The sequence below is a fragment of the Ziziphus jujuba genome, chromosome 5 (assembly GCF_031755915.1).
Source record: "Ziziphus jujuba cultivar Dongzao chromosome 5, ASM3175591v1".
Classification (NCBI taxonomy): domain Eukaryota; kingdom Viridiplantae; phylum Streptophyta; class Magnoliopsida; order Rosales; family Rhamnaceae; genus Ziziphus; species Ziziphus jujuba.
Genome location: NC_083383.1, coordinates 15,512,455 through 15,533,992, shown reverse-complemented (window position 1 = coordinate 15,533,992; position 21,538 = coordinate 15,512,455). Strand labels below are relative to the sequence as shown.

The 21,538-nt window shown below is 32.8% G+C and overlaps 3 protein-coding genes across 3 annotated transcripts; all 3 read right to left on the bottom strand.

The window, feature by feature from the left end:
• Window positions 1-4,153, bottom strand: LOC107421160 (protein PHOX1). Its single transcript, XM_016030337.4, has 4 exons — window positions 3,738-4,153; window positions 1,337-3,418; window positions 990-1,229; window positions 1-391 (listed from the first exon to the last, which is right to left on the bottom strand). Exons 2-3 carry the CDS (start codon window positions 3,318-3,320, stop codon window positions 1,072-1,074), a joined length of 2,142 nt encoding a protein of 713 aa, XP_015885823.3. The 5' UTR covers window positions 3,321-3,418; window positions 3,738-4,153; the 3' UTR covers window positions 1-391; window positions 990-1,071.
• Window positions 4,154-4,961: 808 nt separating this feature from the next.
• LOC107421161 (calcium uptake protein, mitochondrial) lies at window positions 4,962-10,060 on the bottom strand. Its single transcript, XM_016030338.4, has 7 exons — window positions 9,357-10,060; window positions 9,152-9,219; window positions 8,363-8,586; window positions 8,180-8,263; window positions 7,398-7,611; window positions 6,129-6,425; window positions 4,962-5,470 (listed from the first exon to the last, which is right to left on the bottom strand). The coding sequence occupies exons 1-7, from the start codon at window positions 9,760-9,762 to the stop codon at window positions 5,234-5,236; spliced, it is 1,530 nt and encodes a 509-aa protein (XP_015885824.3). The 5' UTR covers window positions 9,763-10,060; the 3' UTR covers window positions 4,962-5,233.
• A 2,912-nt stretch (window positions 10,061-12,972) lies between these two features.
• LOC107421150 (uncharacterized) lies at window positions 12,973-15,346 on the bottom strand. Its single transcript, XM_048476204.2, has 3 exons — window positions 14,562-15,346; window positions 13,953-14,129; window positions 12,973-13,859 (listed from the first exon to the last, which is right to left on the bottom strand). Exon 1 carries the CDS (start codon window positions 15,224-15,226, stop codon window positions 14,576-14,578), a length of 651 nt encoding a protein of 216 aa, XP_048332161.1. The 5' UTR covers window positions 15,227-15,346; the 3' UTR covers window positions 12,973-13,859; window positions 13,953-14,129; window positions 14,562-14,575.
• Between the last annotated feature and the right edge of the window lie 6,192 nt (window positions 15,347-21,538).

The following is a 21,538-nucleotide window of genomic DNA, read 5'->3' as shown; positions in this document are numbered from 1 at the left end:
TGTAAAACAAGTATATGAATCTATTAAATAAAACCTTTTCCCTGTCATATAAAAAATAAAAAATAAAAAATAAAAAATAAAAAAAACAGCCACAGATTGTTACAAATTACAATTTACAATAATTAACAAACCCCAATGAGTAACACAGCAAAATAAGGTCCCCATTGCTTATTCTTTTTAAATGAACAAATCCAAATCCAATCATATACCCACTACCCATAAACAGTGTAAAAAACTCTCCTATAAAAAAATCTTTAAGAAAATGGGAAAATAAACCCAATCACCCAATCTCACATTCAAAAACCGACACTAGGCAAACTTTTTGATTCCTGCCATAGGAAACGAGACGCTGAATATGACAGTCCAAAGATTAAAAGGAAAAATAACAGACCTGCAATCACAAAGAGAATGAAAGAGATTAATGTTTTATTCAGTCAAGTCACAGTACATTGACATCAATGACATGTTAGATTGGGAGAAATCAGAAATTCATACACTATATTATTGGTGAAGCAAGCTCAATAGATACCAAGGACAGTTAAGAATTCATTCGAAGTTTGCTACTAGCCTTCTAACATAGACAGATATTAATTTCTACACAATCTCCACTCACGGATGCCACAATAAGACAAACAATGACTAATCGAGATACTACTAGGTCTTTAGTCTCCATAACCAAGACAACTGAATTTTGCTATCTTTCACTTACCATGGGAATAATTCCAATAACATGGTAATTATCATAGCAAAAATGTTTTAAGAATGACATTAATGAGACCACTTAATACCAACTAATAAGACCACTTAAAACCAAAGCTTGGAGAGTAAGAGATATGGTGCTTCCAGCGTCAGTCTAAATGACAAACTTTCCAATCATATTTCCCAATAGAAAATTACATATACTTAGACAGTGGTGGTTTAATGGTTTCATGCAATAGGGAGACAGTTAAATCATGTCAGCAATCCTGAATAGATTTGTGATTACCTACCTTAGCATGCGACTACACGGCTTCAAAAAATTGGACCATGGAAAACTGCAGCAAAGTTTCAATGCCTATAAAGAATACCCAATCAAAAGAAAGCTCCATTTTCCAAGATTGAATGAAGTTTAGGCACCCGTCGACGAAACAATGGTTCAAGCCGGAAAGAAGGAATGCCAATATGCCACCTATTAGCATCATACATCTCATTCCATGCCTGTACTATCTCATCAATCTTGAACCCCAAACCTGCAAGCAAATGTCAAACTTATAAATATGTTTATCTGGTACTCAGTAGAGGGAGACAGAGAGAGAGAGAAGATTCAGGAAGTAAAATCTTTTGCATAAGATTTTACCTTCTAGAGCTGTTTCATTGGAACAATGGTTCTTCATCATAACAGCTACATCTGTTTGAGAAGCTCCAGCAAGTTCAAACTTCTCAACAGAAACCTCTAAACATTCTTCCCAAGTTGGAAGTCCTAGCTTATATTCGACGACAGAACGCTCATACAGCAAGGTACCCCATAAGAGGTAAATCTGGGACTTCATATTTGCAGCCTGTTCAGCAGCTTCGTCTGCAGATATATCTTTAAATAAACCATCCAATCCCATTTTCTGTAACTCAGCTCTATATTTATCACCTTTGGAGAGTCCATTTAGACGTTGCTCCTCCATCTGCTCCCACATAAGCATTCCCTTTTCCATGCTGTCTTCAGCCTTGTTATAAAGCTGAAGAACCTCTGTTGCAAGGTCACTTTCTAGGTCAACCTTACTCCTACTTGCATAATACCAATGGAGCTTTGCATGCTCAAACTGCTGCTGGCCAAGTGCAAGATAACCTTCATAGAAATCAGGTTTGATTTTCAGAGCTTCTTCATATCTCATCTCTGCCTTCCTATACTCCTTTTGTGCCCAATCATACGCAGCCTTAATCTGCTCCATAATGGAATCTCTTGAAGCATCTTCTGGACATGACACTTGCTTCCTTGCCCTAGACATATGAACATTTCCCCAGTTAAACAATGCCAAAGCAGCCATCTCTTGGAACATATCTGCAGCAATGCCAAAAAGTTCTTGAGCATCATCACTTGTTACAGTATCCTCCATTGCCTCCGAGTATAGCTTCATACCAAGCTCGTGAAGATCCAAGTACGAATCAGAATCAAAACCAACATGGTTTTTGAACAGCCTAGCAAATTGGATTATCCAGTTCTCAACAGAAGTAATCCCCTTCTCCACTTCTCTACCTTTTCCAATATTACCATTCTCAATAACATTACTTGATTTTCTATCACCCTCAGATCCCTCCTCATTGCTTATTTTTTCATAAACTGGTTCTTGATCAAGGCTGACTTCTGTTATATATAATCTAAGTGAACCCTGCAGATCACCCGATGATTCAGCCACCCTTAGCTCATCAGTAGTAGTGATTGTAACCAAATCACCCTCCTGATCTTTATACTTCACAAGAACACCCTTCAAGCCAGGAAACCGATCCCTAACAATATCTCTCACCAACCTCATGCTACAATTCACTGGTAACTGTGCCCACCTTATATCCTCCCCAAATACCAACTTGACTGTTTTGGTAACCACTTTTTCCTCCTTGATAGGCTTAATAACTTGCTTCTTCTCCTGAACAACAGTCTTTGTAACCACTTCTTTATCCTTAATAGAACTGGGCTTATCCTCCACAATGACCTTGTCTTCAGGCTTCTCTATTTTCTTACCTTTCTTCTTCTTTAGTTTCTCTTTCACCACTTTGCGCATTCGAGAACTAGCAGTCTGCTCTTCATGAGCAACGCCAATTTCCTTCTCATCAAAAGCTATACCCTTTTCACCCATAACCTTCTTCACCTCTTCAAAAATCTCCAATGCACTAAGATTATTAGGTTCGATGTTCAAAACACGGTTAACATCTCTGAGTGCCAAATCCAACCGATTCAGGGCTTCATAACACTTTGCTCTTTTTAACAGGGCTTTACTATATTTAGGTGATACCTCTAATGCTAAATTGCATTCATTGATTGCCCGAGGGTACTCACCGAGACCCATTTGCATATAACACGCGGCCATGTTGCTATGCAGATGAGCTACCTCAATATGGTTCCTAGGGAGAAGTTTGAGGGCCTTTTCGAATTTCAACATAGCACCTTCATGGTCACGCTTCTGGAAGAGTTTGTTACCTTCTTCTTTGAGCTCCTGAGACATGTTGATGAAGATTGCAGTGTCTTCATCGAAGGCTTTGGAGCTTTTATCGGAGGGCTTGCTCATTTTACCGTTTGCATTTACAGGCTTTTGTACCTCCTGTTCCTTCTTCTTTCCAGTTGGTTTTCCCATGGTTTATTCTTATTATTATTATTATTAAGCAACCAAAGAAGAGAGGACTCCAAAATCAAAGCTTTATTGGCTCTGATTTTTTACCTCAGTCCAAACCCCTATTCACCAATAAATTCAATCAAAAACATAAACAGAACTTTATAACACCAAATCACAAACTTCAATCATAATTTAAATAATAAATAAAGACAAATGTAATAGTAAGCAGACAGAGAAAATAAAAACGCAAAAAAAAAAAAAAAAAAAAATTTGAAGCTTAAAAACAATATCCACAACTTCTTATCCACGGAGAAATTGAATAACAAAAAATAACAGGAAAACCCAATCCCCGGATTCTAAAATCAAAAATATTAATACTAGTAATAATAATAAGATAAAGAAATGTAACCCAAAAAAAAAAAAAAAAAAAAACCTTACTCTTTTTTCTCTCTGATTGCTTCTCACGCTTTGGTCTCTAACCTCTAAACCAGGATTTATATGGGGTCACTGATCGAGAGAGAGAAGCAAAAAATAAATAAAATAAAATAAAATCCACGGTCTATTGGATTTGAAGCAGGATTTGAATGAATTTGTGAGTGGCGACCTCCGAATCTCAAGGAAAGACGCAGACACCACATCAATGGCCCTTTTTGTTTTGTTTTATTTTGTTTTTTTTTTTTGGGTTGCAGAAGAAATGCCAAGGAAAAGACACAAGTGTTGGATGTTTTCGTTTTTCTCTTTAGGGTTTCTCAAGAAGAAAGGTCAACGTTTCACAGGCTGGTGTGGTCTTCCCCACCTTCCCATAAACAAGCGTGTTTTACATCCCTGTAATGGGAATTTTTTTTATTTTATTTTATTTTTTTCTTTTGTGGTTGTTTGAACCATTTTAAACAATAAAAGGGTGAAAATAAACAACAAAATTAACAATTGCTATATTATTTAATTCAGCAAAAAATAATTATAATGATTTAATGGCATTTATAAATATTGTTAAAAGTTGCATGGTCATGAAACTGTTTATGGTACATGATTTTGTTCTGAAGTCGGGAATGAAAAATGAAAACAGAGAGTTAATTTTTATTTAGAAAGATTACCATAAAAAAAAGACACCAGAACACTGAAGCGTTTAACAACCACGCGCATGAAAGCGGCTGCTGGGATTTTGGGCTTCGAATTTTCATATCTTGTAAGTTCTGCCAACGAACAAAATCCTAATGGACCCCACCCTCTCACCGCGAACCAGGGGATTTTCCAGTGAAGGATGAAACATCTTACGCGCTGTGAATTCTCCCACGTGATTTTCTTTTTATTTATTTATTTTATATTTTTCCTTTTTACAGTCACCGATCTCTCACACTCACTATTTCTTAAGAAGCTGGCATGCATGTGATGTTAATCATTGCTTCGTGATAAATGTGGTTATGGTGATTTCGACGGTGATTAGATACAAGATTGGTTGAGTTGGCATATTTTTATTGGTCAAAATGGATGAGGCTGTCAAGTTGGCTGTACCACGTATAAGAATTAAGGCAGGACCTGTAGACCGTAATCCTTTTAACGTTGGATTTTTACTAAAATTTCAAACCATGAGAAAAGAAAAGCGTTTGGTCATAATTTCTATGGATCACTTCACTTGCATCATATGAAAATTCAAACTCTAAATAGCAATGGCAAAAATTGACTGCAAAATTTCATTTTTGATTGTTCAGATTCAGAGGGAGATTACATAATTTACACGTGCTCAGCACCAATTACATACAAAAGGTGAACCTCTCAGGAGATTTCACTTCAAAATGAGGGAGACAAGCTTAAGGAATTTTTCACCTGTACATACTTTAGAACTAATAATTCCCATTATAAATACCCTAAAACTAGCTTGCCTATTTCATGCTATAACAGGTTGAATCTCCTCAGTTGCCAGAATCCAGAAGTATTTAAATTTCAGGGAATTCATTTAATGGAAGAAACCGTGCAAACGAGCGATTCTTCATAGAGTCCAAGCAGTGATATAAAAACCCAATCAGTCCTGACTCAATAGGTTGAGCTATGTCCCTTTCCCTCCTGTGTAGAACTCGAATGAATTCGTGTAAGGTTAAATTTCCATCACAATTTGTATCAAACACGTGGAAGACAATTTCGACCACCTTGCTGGTAAGATTTACACCACAAACCTGAAATTCCATAGACGAATCAAACAAGATTATCACTATTACTAGTCATTCCTTACATAATCCTGTATTACATACTGTTAAATAATCAGAAAATGATAAAAGCAAAATTTTGTGCTGCCACAGTCAATCACTAAATTAAATGTGATCAAGAGAGAAGAATGTTTTTGGCGAATAATAAGAGGGAAGAATGTAAGAAAAATAATAACATACAAAATTTTATACCAATAATAGTAACAATAAAGTGCTTTTATTGAAATTTAACTACTAATGAAATGAGAACTTTCCCCGTTGTAATAAAATTGCCTGCCAGCACATAAATAAAGCACACTACTTTACTCCTTTATACCTTTTGAGTAGCATCGAGTCAATTCAAAAAAAGACCCACAATGGCTTTCTAATAAAGCCCAAATAAGCTTTTATGAATAGATTCTTAGCAATAAACTCAACTAGTAGAAGCACAAAACACATATCATGGTGTGTCTTGAAAAAGTTAATCTATGACAATTACAATTCCATCCATTTTAAACAATTTCAGAATAAATGCAAAACTATTAAAGAAATTTGGCTCCAAAGCAACCTTCCCAAAGAATTCTAAAATTCATCAGAATGTAAAGATAACCCATAACATAAAAGATGGAAACAAGGACAAGTAGCATACATTGGAAGCAGCTCTCTGAAAATCCTCTCTTGTTAATAGACCATTTACTTTTCCATAGCTGAATAAAGCCAAAGAAAACGGATGTAATTTTTTGCGTAGCTCTGCAAAACTTTTGAATTCCTCTAATGTAATGCGCATGTCTCTAAGGTGTCGCTCATTGTTTAGTTCATCAACACGATCAAGCAACCTATTTAAATGACTCATATCAGCAGAAGCAACCATGGATAATGCAAAGTCCTTAGCTGATATGGTTCCCCGTAATTTGTAGTCATAATGGGCAAACTCCAAATTCAGTATCTACAAAATAAAACTACACACTTAGATATGATGAGGATACGAAACAAGTTTCTAAGAGAGAGAGAGAGAGATCAGAGATCATGACATAAAACAATATTGGGAAGGAAAATTTTAATGCAAATATCTTTTGCTGGACCCAACAATTCATCCCGAGTTTTCCATAAATGAAGGCATATAATACTAATTGATTAAAAACAGTACTGCTCTGAAAAAAGAACATATAAGTTCTTTTCTTCGTTAGACGAGGGGAAATGGGTGGTTTTGTTTTTATCTGAAGAAAAATAAAAAAATTAAGAAATAACATGAGGTAGGAGATTTTTGTACCTTCAAATATATTTTCCAAAAAACTTTGACCGGTATCTTACAATTCTATAATTTCAAAAGATATTAGCATGCATAAGCTTACAAGATATGATAAGAAACCTTAACATATTCCAGACAGCCAATAATGGCAGTTGCTGTGCTTGTAGAAATTATTCTTCTTCTTTTTTCCATAGATGTTAAGCATGTTTTATATCTCATTTAACAAACTGAACAATAAGCAGTAGTTATTCCTTTTTACAGCTGGGTTCATGTATATTAGCACTTACGGGAAATTATATATATATATATATATATAGACACAGTCATCCACCAGTAGTAACAGATTCAGTTCTCTCTACAGTTCCACATTGTCTCTACAGCTTAAGAAGGTTCTCTAATATGTCAAGTTCAAAATGCTAGCTCAGCCTGTGCTACCATACATGTTTTCGAATCTTCAGCAATTTCAGACCCCTAGCTTAGCTAAAAGCAAAATAAAATGAGAATAAAGGAAATCCAAAACTCATCTTGGTCTTTGACATCAGTACTTAAAATACCATCCAGTGTGCCTGAAGTAAAATCCATAAAAATATAGAACAGCAGAAGGTCCAGAAAAATATAGGAGAAATAAAAACTAATGGTAACTGGAAGAGGGGAGTACAGGGAGCTTACTTCTTCTTGCAAATCTTTCAAAAACTTGAAAAACTTATCATGCTGAAGGGTTCTGTTTCCATCTTCACCAAAGAAGTACTCCACAAGGCCTCCATTATCAACAGAACCATTGACTTTCATCCCAAATCGAAGTCCGTCCCTATGTTGCAACCCCTGTCTGTTATGGGCTCGCATCAAAGCCATTACTTTCTTGAATTCTTCCTTATCTATTTCCCTGCATATGCATATGAATAGAGATTGGGACAAAAATAAGGAAACACAAAGTGGTTTGCAAATCTGTGTAAATATTCATTCAGAAATATTCATCATTTTCCATTTTACAGAGAAGATAAGGGAACAGGGGACGGTTTTAGATGAGCGATCTACAAGAAAATCATGTCACTCTGCAAGTTCTGAAGCTCTACCCACCATTTTACACCTCACAATCACCAGAGATATATTTGCCTTCCCCAAAAAAAAATAATAATAATAAAAAATAAAAGGAATCTTATGAAGGCAACCACAGTGAGTTGTGGACTATTTGAGATACAGCCGTATCCTTAAGGGACACTATTCAAATGACAAGCAGGATAGAGAACAAAATTATTATACTAAATGAATGTCGGTATCTATTTTCAGAATTTTTAAGAAGTCGAGGACCAATCCAAGTTGTCAATGTCACTGTTAAAATGACAATTAGACCAAACCTACCTCCATACAGTGTGACACCAAAACAAAATTACTACGTTGTATGGATACCAGTATCTATTTATAGAACTTAGAGAAAGTTAACAAGTACTAACCCGCTATTGTCAATGTCAAACATTTTGAATGCCACATGAAAGCTTGATTCTGGGATACTGAGTAGGGTTACAAAAAAGATATACCTGTTAAGATAGAGGGGTATTAGAACTTAAGTCTGATAGGAAAAAGAATATCTTGGATGAGACTATGTGACCCTCTACCCAAAGTAGAAGTCAACTCACTCTTTAAAAGATATATGTCCATCTTTGTTTACATCAAATAGCATAAAAAATTCTGAAGGAGCACAACGTAACTCTCCGGGACTCCTTTCCCCTATCAGATATCCATCTCTAACAAGGTGGGATTCGGATGGTGGAAAAACAGGAACAACTGCCCGCATAAGGTCTGCTGGTTTCATAAGTAGTTCTCCTTCAGGTGTACGAAAGGATGCAAAGTACTCAAACACCTTCAGGCAACATATTGTAAAGGACATGTTATAAAGGGGATTGGTAGTTAAGCACTCAACCTCAACAAAATTACTTCTCTAACGATTTAAATCAATTTACAGATTTTAGATTCCAAATGGCCAAGTAAGAATGCGTGAAAGGGTAATCCAGGCTACTTTAGTCCCTTGATTACCACAAATAAAAGAAGACCCAAAAAAGCAGTTTAGGCCAGAATTTCATCCGCTGTTATATACAAAAATGACCAAACATTTCAACATTAGAATTGGAGATGCGCACTGATACTTCAATTCCTAGCATACACAAATAAATAAATAAACTAACCAAAACATTTCAGAAATCGCAGATTCGAATGGTTTAGAGGATTCACCAAATGATTAAACATTTCAACCACGCAATAATAATTTATCTACAAAAGAGAAAGAAAACATTTACACTTCCAAATGGAAGTCAAACAATCCAAAGGCCGACTACCACTAATGGGAACAATAACAAAGACACTATAGGTGCTTCAAATTACAATCTGGGATGTCAAAAATAGGTGCTAATAAAACAATTCAAAAATACCTTCTCTGGAGGACTTCGCAACCTTATGCGCTTCTCGTAGTTGAAGAAAATCTTTCTCCTGTATTCATCTGTAACTCAAAATAAATAAATAAATAAATAATCGAAACCCACAAATCATCAAGCTTTCTTATTCTCTACTTTTTTGACTTTACCAAAATAACCTAAAGCAGAAAGTTGAGTGTACAATTCAATTAGCAATAAATACCTCCGAACAGAAACTTAGGGCCACTGTCTGGAAGAGACAATTTACGAAACAATGAATTGGAACGCCAGACGTCCACCACCGTGGCTTCGCCGGTCGGTGTTGACGAGTCAGCGAAAGAGAGCAATGACTTGTTGAAGAAACCGGAATTGAAATCGGATTTTGAAGAAGAATAGGACCAGTAAAGAAGCCCTAGACCCGACCCGACTGTGATTCCGGAAATCCATTTGAGGAAAGAGCCGGAAGCAGGGCTTTGAGGCCTATTCGGACCCAAGCTTGAGGCGGTCAACGGAGGCAGTGAAGATGGAAGTGGTGCGTGAAAATGGCGGAACTGGACCAGTTGGATCGAAGCGAGTTGGTTGATTGACGGTGTGGATCGTCTTATGGAAGAAGATCGTAAGGAAGACATCGGAGAGCACTCGGTGTCGCAGAAAAAGTAGGCGGGAGATTGAATCGGAGTTTGGCCGACAACAATAAACGTTTCACATTGTGACTCTTTAGTGAGCGATTTGAGAAAGAAATGGGAAATATCGGTGGGGAAGATGATACGCCGCCGTTTTGATCTTAAACCGATTGAATAATTTCAAACAATGGGCGCATGACAAGGTTAACATTCGATCTGTGGGTGCTTTAAGAAGTGGGTCGGTGAGAATCGAGATGGTGGGACCAAAAGAAAGGTTTGGTATTTTTCCACCTTCGTCAAATTTATTTTCCTTTTTACCTATAAATTTTAAATTCCATTTTTGTATCCTGAAACCGGAAAAAAAAAAAAATCCATTTTGCTATTATTTGATTTTAATTTCATTAACAAAAAAATTTTAATCCAATAATTCTAAAGTTTGAACTTTTTAATTTTTTATCCACACGCTTCTTTATCTAATTCTTCCTTCAAATTGTTGCAAAAATTAGATAAATAAAATAACTCTTCCTTTAAATTAGGAAGCAAAAAAAAAAAAAAAAAAAAAAAAAAAAGCAAAATTCTTCCTTTAGATTGTTTCTTTTCTCAGGCCTTATCTATTCTCCTTTTCCTATATTCTCCTCGTTCCTTTCCTTATCATATCTCTTATCTCACTATCCTTTATCATTTTGTCTAACAACAACAAATACCAGCAAGTTTTGCTCCCTTTTTATCAAAAAATAAATAAACAAATAAAATTATCTTTCACCATTCTTTTTTGTCAGAAATCCTCTTTCACCTTTCTTTCTTTCCAAACTTTTTTTAATAACCAAAAATTTATGTCCCAAAAAAAAAAAAAAAGAAACACAATTTTTATTGTTTTTCTTTTATGTTTGTATATGCCAGTTTTTTTAACACTTGAAATGGATTTTATCTGGTGTTTATCTTGAATTTTATTATCTTGTAAATTTTTTTAATGAATAAATGGTTTGATATTATTCATTAATTTAACAATTTATAATTGAGATTTTTCTTTTTTTTTTTTGGGACAACAATCAGTTGAGAATGGAAAATAAACATGACGAAAAATAAACAGAGGATTCTAGTTCTAAACTCATAGTAGCCAATTAATTTGTGCTATATATATAATTTAATCTTACTTTATGGTCCAATTTGGATACATCTAGTTTATAATTTAACCTAATTTATTTATTCATTTGTTATGGGAAACGCGTACACCTAGTATACTAAACAGTGGAGAAAGGCATCCACCAAATTTTCGTGTGCGCACGTATGTCAAACTCGTTTCTTAGAAGATGGTTTGGGCCTCTCAGAAATTTTATATTGGAGGAGGGTGTATAAAGTCCAAATTCCTCCGAATAGAATTTCTCCATAGTCGTAAAATCCCTTTTCGTCGAGCCTGCTATCCACAATTTCAACCTTCAAGCCATGGTCCAGGAACACGAAATCAAGGACTTGTAAACTTTTCTAGCCCAGCAAAATAGGCCCCATTATGATTTTACATTGTCATTGTATAAAACAAAACCATGGTAAGGTAATTATGATTTTACTCAACCATGGTTTGAAAATGAACGTTATTATTGTTTTTTGGGTAAATTGATTGAAAATGAATTTCTTCTAGCAAAAAAAAAATAAAAAATGAATTTCCGTGCTTATGTTAAAGTTTTTTTGAATAGTGTAATACCTTTTTCTTTTTCCTCTCATAATAGTCTCGAATTTAAATTCAATCATCTCTACTATCAAAAAAAAAAAAAAACTTAAAATTAGATGTTTATGTGGGGAACGAGAACGACCTAATAATGTTCTGTCATGTAGTGAACCCCAATTCACATGGCCAGCTTCAATATAATAATAATAATAATAATAAAATTATATATTTCATCCATTACATATTTTTACCCATCAGGTCGATTATATTACCATATGGGAATGTTCAACTCCCGTCTAAGAAAACCACCCTTGTCCAATAATAAATAAGTTCACTTCAGTTAAATAGACTTAAAGTAAAGCCCAACAAGGCCATTTATAATTCTTAAATGAAAAACAAGGCCATCTATAAATACTTAGTTGAGCCCTTACTACCACATTCATCCAACTAATATATGCCCTTGTTTTTGAACTATTGCAAATATGATTTTTTTTTTTTAGGGGGATAATATTGGAAATACTATTCCCATATTATGTTGATCACCAATTAATATGATAAATATTAAAGATTACTAATTATTTAATTAAAATTTTAATTTTAAATCATAAATTAATTGACACCTTTAGCATTCCACACATTAAACTTTACAAATCATTACTTCATATGCCATTATCTTCTAAACCTTTAAATTCTCCCAAATTTACAGTATACTGATTTTGAGTGTTAGTATCATTTGGCAAGATATTATATCAAACTACCTTCACTCATTTTCTCTCTCTTTTACACGTCTATCCACAAATAAAGGGTCCTGATTGGAGGAACAGATTTTTACCCAAACAATTTGCTCTCAACATTTAAATTTGCTTTATGAATTTTATATCTCCATAACAATTTTCTTCTCTGGTTTATTAATGTATTTTTCCAACCAGCATTTTCAACTTATTAACAACACATATGATTGTTAAGAGCAACGCACTACTCTTATGAGCAAACCTCTCCAAATACAACTTCTGATTCTGAACCACACATTTTTGTTTCTTATATTTACAACATTCTCTACCATACCAACCACATATTAAAAAATAGAAGTTGATATTCTCCTACCGTCAAAATCCAGTTTATCCCATACCAACTTCACCTTCTTTTTGGACCACATAAAGAAGAATTAGTGGCTATTAGGAAAAAACCATTCACCGAATCCTTAAAAATAATAATAATAATAATACGTGGCTCATCCTACTCACATGACTTACAGTTGGAGAAGTATATGCAAGCAAAAAGGCAGTCACCACTAATTTGATCCCAATGAGGATCCCCATCTGAACTCTCTCCATATTCTTCCCCATGGCCGGTTATGTGGGGACATACCCACACGCTCTTCCATCTCCTCACTATTTTTCCTCCCCCAGTTATCAACTCCTCGACGTTATTCCTCGATATTTCCACCGCTCTATATGTTTCTCACGGGTCCGTTCGAAATGCAATAGTAGTCCGAAATATTTTAAATTTGATCCAATCAATTCGACCAAATCCAAATTCAAATTTAATCAAAATTTAATTGGAAAATATTTGAATCTAATTTAATTGGACTCCAAACGGCCTTACAAGCCTCTCTTTTTCTTCTTCTTTATAATTATTTTTTTCTTTCATATCTTTTTATTTCGTCCCAGATCCAATAACAAGTTTTGTCAAAATGTTTAGAATTGATGGCCAAACCAAACTCCAGAACGTGCTTTCCATAAATGATTTTCACAAAAATTTGATTTCCACAAAAATTTGATTTCGGCCGTCTGATTTGATTGCGTCATAGAGACAATACCCATGTGGTCCCACATTGAACCTGTCAACCCCATTAAAATAATAGAGATAAATATATATATATATATATTTTTTATAACTAGCTAAATATTATTCAATACATGTCACGCATAGAGCGGGACAAGTACAATTTCATTTTTAATGTTGTTCTCAGTTTTGTCCTTTCCTTTGCGTTGCAGTTAAGTTCTTCCTTTCTGTCACAGTTTCAATCTTCAACAAAAATTTACATCTTCTAATATTATTTCTGTTTTTCATTTTTTTTTATTACTATTATTTTTTTTTGGTTTTTGGTTCACTGCTATATTACTTTCTTTTCGTAATTGGTTCCCCCCTGGGGGCATCAAAAGCTGTGTACTTAGCGTTGAAGGTCCGATTTTCCCCTCTTTTATTTGACGCTTGAGAATTTTTAATAATTAATTTACTTTAAAAATATATTACACATTTTCACATTATTAATTTTCCCAATTATATTTTATTTTAAATATTCTTTTTGTGCTTAATTGTTTCTTCAAGTCTCTTATGAACTATTGGAAAAAAGAAAAGTCCGAGAATCCAAACTCCCGTTTTATACGCACTGTTTTTCAACTGGTTCATAAAAATAATAACAGTCCACACTTCACACCTGCAAAATAAAAAATAAAATAATAACAAACCGAGTCAAAATAATAATACATAAATAAGTAAATATATATATCAAATAAACGAAAGAATATACCTCGCACAAAAAATAACCGATAAACAATAACGGCGCAGCCAACGGCACACAAAACGGAACGGTGATTACGTAGAGGCCAACGGGACCGTCATGACAAACGGCGACGGCAAAAGGCACACATAACGGAAAATCCCAATGCTGCAAAGGGACGATGATGATGGTATGAAATCCAACCCACTGTGAAAATGATAACCTTGATTAGATTTGGTTCTCAGAGTTTCAATTTTTGATATTCAATTTTTATTTATTTTTTTTTGTTAGTGAAAAAATTTTTAAAAAAAAGTCCAAAAATTGTTCTTCCATAAATCATATGTACAAAGTGGAGGGGGGTATGAATTTCTTTCCCTTCAGTCTCTGTTCCCAAAAAAAAATCTAAGAATTTTCCGACGTATCCGAAAGAACAAATCTCTTCCCGATCAACTCGGTCTCCTTCGCAGCCCAACTCAGTCCGAGTTCACCCGGTCTTCATCTCAGATAGCGATCGGCAGGTTGACTACGCACAGCACACTCACTCCAATATCGAACTCATTAAAAATACTCGCCAGGTTCTACATCTTTGGCCGGAATCTGAGATGAGAGACGTATAGAAGACCTGAAAATTAAACCAACCTGTGCCAAAAAAATCAGATATCTTCTGCCTTCGACATGACCGAGAGTCGACTTGGCCTCGGCTGAAAACCAGCTCTCCTTTTCTGCTGATGCGAAGAAGGCCGAATCAGCGCGGTCAAAGCTCTCTTCACCCACTCACCTTCCACGCCACCGATACGAACCAGAGAATTCGTCATAGCAGATCTGCGCATGTTCAACCGCGTCGAAGGATACGGCGTCGCACTGTGACTCCCATTGCCGCCGACATTCTTATGAAGACTGCAACGAAACGATCCGGGATGAGTCGTCGGAGAACACATACAGTTCTTCTTGGGCATGGATATCGGACCGCTATGCTTCGAGACGGTTATGGACCGATTGGGAGAGATTGAACGGTGGTCGATCGAGAATCGAACGGAGGATGAAGAAAGAGGTGCGGATGGGCATAGATTGACACGAGTGGGAGAACCAGGTCGGTGAAGATGGTTATCGTGGTCATGGTGGTGATTGTTGAAGAAAGAGGACGTCGGAGTGGAAAAACTGGAGCTTGTAGAGGAAGCAAACGCTGACGACGAAGAAGACAATGAACGATTTGAATTTCCAGAGTAAAATCTTCCAGAGGGAGAGAGCGAGCGAAGCACTGGTCCGCTCGATCTGGCTCTTGCTCTAGAAGATGAAACCGCCATTGAAAAATGGTAGAGAGAGAAAGTAAGAGAGAGAGAGAGAGAAGAAAAAACAAAAGAAGCTGTTTTTGGTATATTTAGCTCCCTAAAGGGGCCCCTTGGGGAACTGGTTTGGCAAACCTAATGAGTCTCCAAGGCCGGATTTATAGGGAAGAGAAATGAAGGGCAGATTGTAATTTGAGGAATTTTAAGGGGTAATTTATGTTTTTGGCTAACCATGGTATAGGTGTAGTTAGGGTTTTAACTCGAGGTGGGGGATAGGGAGATTGGGGAATCTGATCCAACGGCTGGAATGATGTGGACTGCGCAAAAGGACAAAAATTGGGAGGAGCCGTTTGTCTAACTGCTTTTTTCTAGATCGCAGCAAAAGCTGCCACGTATAAAGACTTTGGGAAACGGCCATACCTGAATGTACGAGAAAAGCCCATTTCCGTGTCCCTAATTACGCCTCGCACTGTTTGACCTTTCGTTATTTAAAAAATAATAATAAAAATTTTTTGGGGTCTTTAATTGAAAGATATTTTTATCAGATTTTGCCCATAAAAAGAAAATCATTTTCAAAAACTATTTGTTATAATTAAAATTTAAAACTTTTATTTTTGGTAATTAATTAAAATTAAAAACTGTAAATTTAAAAAATTGTAGGTCCTTATTTATTTATTCATTTATTTTTTTGGTAACATTGGGTTGAGAAGGTGTAAGATAAAGTTAAAATGCTGTCGACATACAACGAGGTAAGTTGTCAGTTGTCACGTATAGTGATCGCGGAATCCTTGGGAAACAATTATGGAAATTCAAATTTGTGGATGGGTAAAAGTGTAAATTTATGATTTTTATATTTTATATGGATGGGTAAAAACAATTATGTCACAATTTTTGTTTCCGTTGCATTTTTTTTATTTTTATTTTTTTGCAATTGCTTACCCAAAATGAAAATGTAAATTTGAATAAAGAATTTATCCTAACTTTAATAAAAAAATGGTTTTTTTTTTTTTGAATTACAACCAACTAAATCTTTTAATATATCTCTGCTTTTTCTCGCTTCAAAAAATGCAAAAACTAATAAACTTTGTGCAGCACAAAAATCCATTCAAAAGGTTAAAATAGAGTTTAATATTCTTTCGGACAAAAAAAAAATTATATATTTGGTTGGAGTTTTAAATACAGTTTTTTTATCAATGAAAACAGCTCAATCAATTTCAAAAAATAAAACATTTTCTTTTAAAAAATAAAGATAAATTTATTGAACTTCGTCATCCCTTTGCAATCTAATCTTTAATTTTATCAATATCTTTTCATTTTCATTATCTTTCTATCTCCTAAGAAGTGATCTTTTTTTATTATTTAGAATTGGTGATATGTCTTATATATATATATATATATATATATATTTTAAGTTCAAACTATTTTTGATACATTTTTGAATTTGAAATTATAAGGGTATAACATTATTTTAAAATTCAATGAAACGTTACCGAAACCCTTTTTCAATCTAAACTCAATAATAATAATAATAATAAGAATGATAATAATATAGCATAAAAATGAATGCAAAAAAAAAAAAAAGGGAAAGTTATAGAAATTTTTTTTTTTTAATTCTGCAATTTATAAGTCATATTTTATATTTTATTTTTTGGCTTTTTTGAAAAACAAAATCATAGATTAGTTGACAAGCAAAGTAACTGTTATGGTACGGAATCAAAGCGTCCCGGTAGGGATTTTAATACGGTTGCGTTGGGTGCAAGCTATAGGCGTATACTTCAATATCGAAAGTAAAATAAGAATAATAAAGTTTTTAATTTAATTTTATTTTTTTTGGATTTTGTACATAAAATTAGGTATTTTTGATATTAATTATGAATAAAGATGGAAGGCTGTATTAATTTGTAGAGTATTTGAAATGGTCAAAACATGGCGTTTAGTTGACTAACAGATGGTCAAATCAAAAAAGAGGAAAAAAAAAAAAAAAAAAGTCCTTAAAGACCACGCACCCACATAATTTGATTTGAAAGTTGGAAACCAGGGTTGGGAGATTAGTATTAGTTTCAGTGGGCCAAACTACTAGAAACCACCTTGCAATCTGCGCTCTTTCGTGGCCAAATGGAGAAAGAGCGTGGTGCTTTGCCTCCAATTTCGTACACCATTACTGAATTTTCCAGCTTTCTCCAGAATACCTGCTTCTTGCTCCTCCTTACCCTACATTAATTATTCTTTATTTATCTATTTATATTTTTATTTTCACAATTTGGATTAATTATATTAGCCTTTACTTATTTTTTATTTTTTATTTTTTGCTCTTCATCCCACTAGATATTTTGTATTAATTTATAATTTTTATTATTTATTATTATATAATTAAATACATTTAATTGTAATTTTTATATTAAAAATTTAATATGCAAAAAATGACGTTTTTAGGACAACTATTAAATTATCACCATATAACATGTGAATTTTGTTAGTTCCTCGTCTTTAATAGTAGCAAACAACATTTTTTTTTTTAATTTTATTTGGATTCCTTCTAAATTTTAACTTAATTATGGTTGTAAAATGGAATTTATGTTATTAACTCTTGGATGCTATAGTATTTCTCTTTTATTTATTATTTTTTTTTGGGTAAATGAAAAAGATGCCTCCTGTATTTCTTATTTAGTTAGTTAACCATATTTTACCCTTTGAAGTGTACTGTTCCAAACTAGAAAGCATCACATATTGTTGGCTTAGAAAAAAAAATATGTATTGTTTTTTTGATTTAGTCAAATTATGCAATTTTCCCCTTCTAAATTGACAAAATTAGTCATATAATGCCCAAAAAAATAAAATAACACAAAACAATTTTTAAATAGAATTGCAGAAATATATGATTAATTTTATTAATTTATTAGTCAAAATGTATAATTCCCATTAATTGACCAAAAAATAAAATTTAGAGACAAATATTAGAAAAAAATAACTTTGGGAGGCAAAATGTCAAATGTATTATAATTCAAGTGGTTGAAATATGATGATTACTGGTTTTTTCATTTGAGCTAGACCTGTAGATAGGTGATTAAAACTCACTACAAAAACAAATATAAAAATTTATGTATAATATATGAGAGAGGGGAGATTTGACAAATGTTTTTAATAAATCAGCTAACCTTTGATTTTTCTTGTTAAATGGTCAATAAATATTTACTCTTTATAAATCAGTTATTAAAAAAATCAAATTTCAGACGTTGAAATTTATTTAGTCAGTTATTAACCATTGGATGAACCTCATCCATCATCCAATACCTAGAATGGTTTGTCTAAAAAGTTTGTAAAATCTATTCTCTAGAGACTGATCAGTGATCCATTTACCAATCTATTTGACTAAAATATTTGATAAACAATCACATGTTTTTTTTTAATTTTTTTGCATCCAATGGTATTAAAACCGTTATTTATAATCAAAATTGATCTCCTAACACTGTCTCTCATTTTATAGTGAGAAATATAATGACCTAGACAACAAAAATGGCACCTTTGTTAAGTAATTCATTTTGTTTTATATGTTAATCCTTTAAAAGATAAATTATTTTTTAAATATTAAAAATTAAAAATATAAAAAAAAAAATAAACCCTTAAAGGTCGTATGATTCTACTTTTAATTTCCATATATATAATGTGTGAGATGTAGTTCTCAGAAAAATATTTTTGATTTATAATTAAGTTGTTTAAAAATTGCTATCTCATTCATATTTAAATTAGTTATCTATCCTTTTTTATTTTTTATTTTTAATTAATTATGTGTAGTTTATTTAAGTTAAATTCTAGTTAAGAAAATTAAAACTAACTACTACTAACACTAATAAGCTTTGGAAATAAACAGATCAGACTCAATCAAAAACAAAAAAGCCTATACCTTACCAAAACAAAAAAGGGTAGATAACGGTAGAAGTAGATGATTGGATGATATTGATTTAATTAAAAGAGTAGGTCTAAGGAGTCAAACCAAAACCCAACCAGAGATTGTAGAACAAAAAAAAAGCATTCCACAACAACCGGGCCAACCATACCAATCCCTCCTCCTCCTTCTCCTATTTAGCACATACAATTTAGCTATCACTAAATATACAATTTATCTATCACTATCGCACGTAGCAACATTGTCCATTGCATGTTCATTCACAGCTCCTCCTAACTTCCTATTTCATTTCTTTTATTAAAACCCTACGCTACCAGACATTTTGTTTTGTGCTTTCCGCTACTCTCCCGTCAATTTCAGTTTTGCTATTTTCTTAATCACACTATTAATCATTTAATTATTCTTTAAAGCTTTTTTTTCATATATATATATATATATATATATATATATATAATTAAAGCTAGATGTAAACTTTTTTGGGGAATAAGCTAGATATAAACTTGGTTTAACAGTAAAATGAAATCGTTATTTATTTATTTGTATTTAATCTTATTCTTGTTTATTTATAAGTTTACTTTTTTAAAATGGATTAAAATTATAATGACCAAAAAATTTTGGTATTTCTAATGTTTATTATATTTTAGAGTATTATTATTATTTTATTGTATTTCAGCCAGAATGTCAAATTATTTTATTGTATTTTAGACTTTATTTTCTTATTTACTTTTTAAATTTTATTTAATATCATTATTAGATCTATTTATTCGTTACTTAACATCTAATGTTTAGACTTTTGTGAGGACAATCTAATGATTTATAAGGCTTTTTTTCAGTTAATAATCGGATTTCAAATTTTCCATTTTCAATATATAATAAAAAATTCAATGTTGAGTTAAAAAGCTTAATCTTTCATTCATCCAATTAGATTATAAGCCTCTAAATAGACCTTAAAAAAAAAAAAAAAATCTAGTTTGTCTATGTCTTTAGTATTGTTCTGGTTTACAGAAATAATAAATCTTTACAAAAGGTTATCATCCAATCATTGGAGATACGGTTTCTATTTTGATTTTCAAAGCAATCTTTGCCCCCTCCCAAAGGATTAGATTCAACCGGCCTAAGATCCACTTCTAATCAATATTTGCTATGACTTAATTAACATTTGTCAAAATATCATTGGATGGATGGAGCAAAATATGGATGCGATAGGGAATTGATATCTTTGGATATGTAGTCGTTTAGTGCAATTCAAAGATAAGATTAATCTGCCCAAAAATAAATAAATAAATAAATATCATTGCAAGGGCTTTCATAGTATACTGACAAGTTGTTGAAAAATCCCAAGTAATTGGAAAAAGAAAAATAATAATACTAATAAAGAATGTGTGACAGCTATGATATATACTAAATTAATGACTGAAGTTACGTATATCGGATAAGGGTTTTAATAATATGATATATTTTTTATTACATGGGCATAATTATTATAAAAATATGTTTACCCTTGGTAGTATATCTGGCAATTTGGGTTGGTGGGTCGTGTTTGTGTCAACCCGTTTAATAATCGTGTCAAAAATGCCTAACCCGAACACGATCCATTTATTAATCGTGTCAGGTACCTAAAACACTAACCCGACCTGTTTATAAACAGGTCAACACGACACGACCCGTTTAACACGATTATTTTAACGGGTCGTGTTGACCTATTAACCCATTAACCTGAAATTGACCTATTAACCCGAAAACTAACCTATTAACCCGTTAACCCGAAAATTAACCTATTAACCCGAAATTTTTTTTTATTTTTTATTTATTTTTATGTTTTTGTTTTATTAAAGATGTATTTTTTGTTTTTAAAAAATTAGTAATAGAAAATTATTTTTATAAAATTTTTAATTTATAATATTTTTTAGTTATTAAATATTATATTAGTGATAAAATATTAATTTAAAATTAAATTTAAATGGGTTGTAATAGGTATATAATCGTGTCGGGTTGAAACTGACACGTTTAATAAATGGGTCGTAACGGATCAATTTCGAGTTAAACAGGTCAACCCGAAAATGACACGATTAATAATCGTGTTAAACGGGTTGACCCGATTATGACCCGAACCCATTTATAATAAACCCAAACTCATTTATTCCGTGTCGTTTTCGAGTCGTGTCGCCGTGTCATGATCCAAATTGCCAGGTCTACTTGGTAGCGTGGCATTTGAATTTTATTATTCCAAACTTTTTTAGTGTCTGAAAGATTATTTGTACTTTTATTTTGTACATATTACTTTTTTTCTTAAGTACACATATCGAGTATGTTTGATTTATGAAATAAACATATAAATAGAATTTCTATTTTATAAGTTTTTTATTTTCTATTTTTGATAAGTTTTTGAATTTGACAATAGCTATTTTATAAGAATAGATATGCCT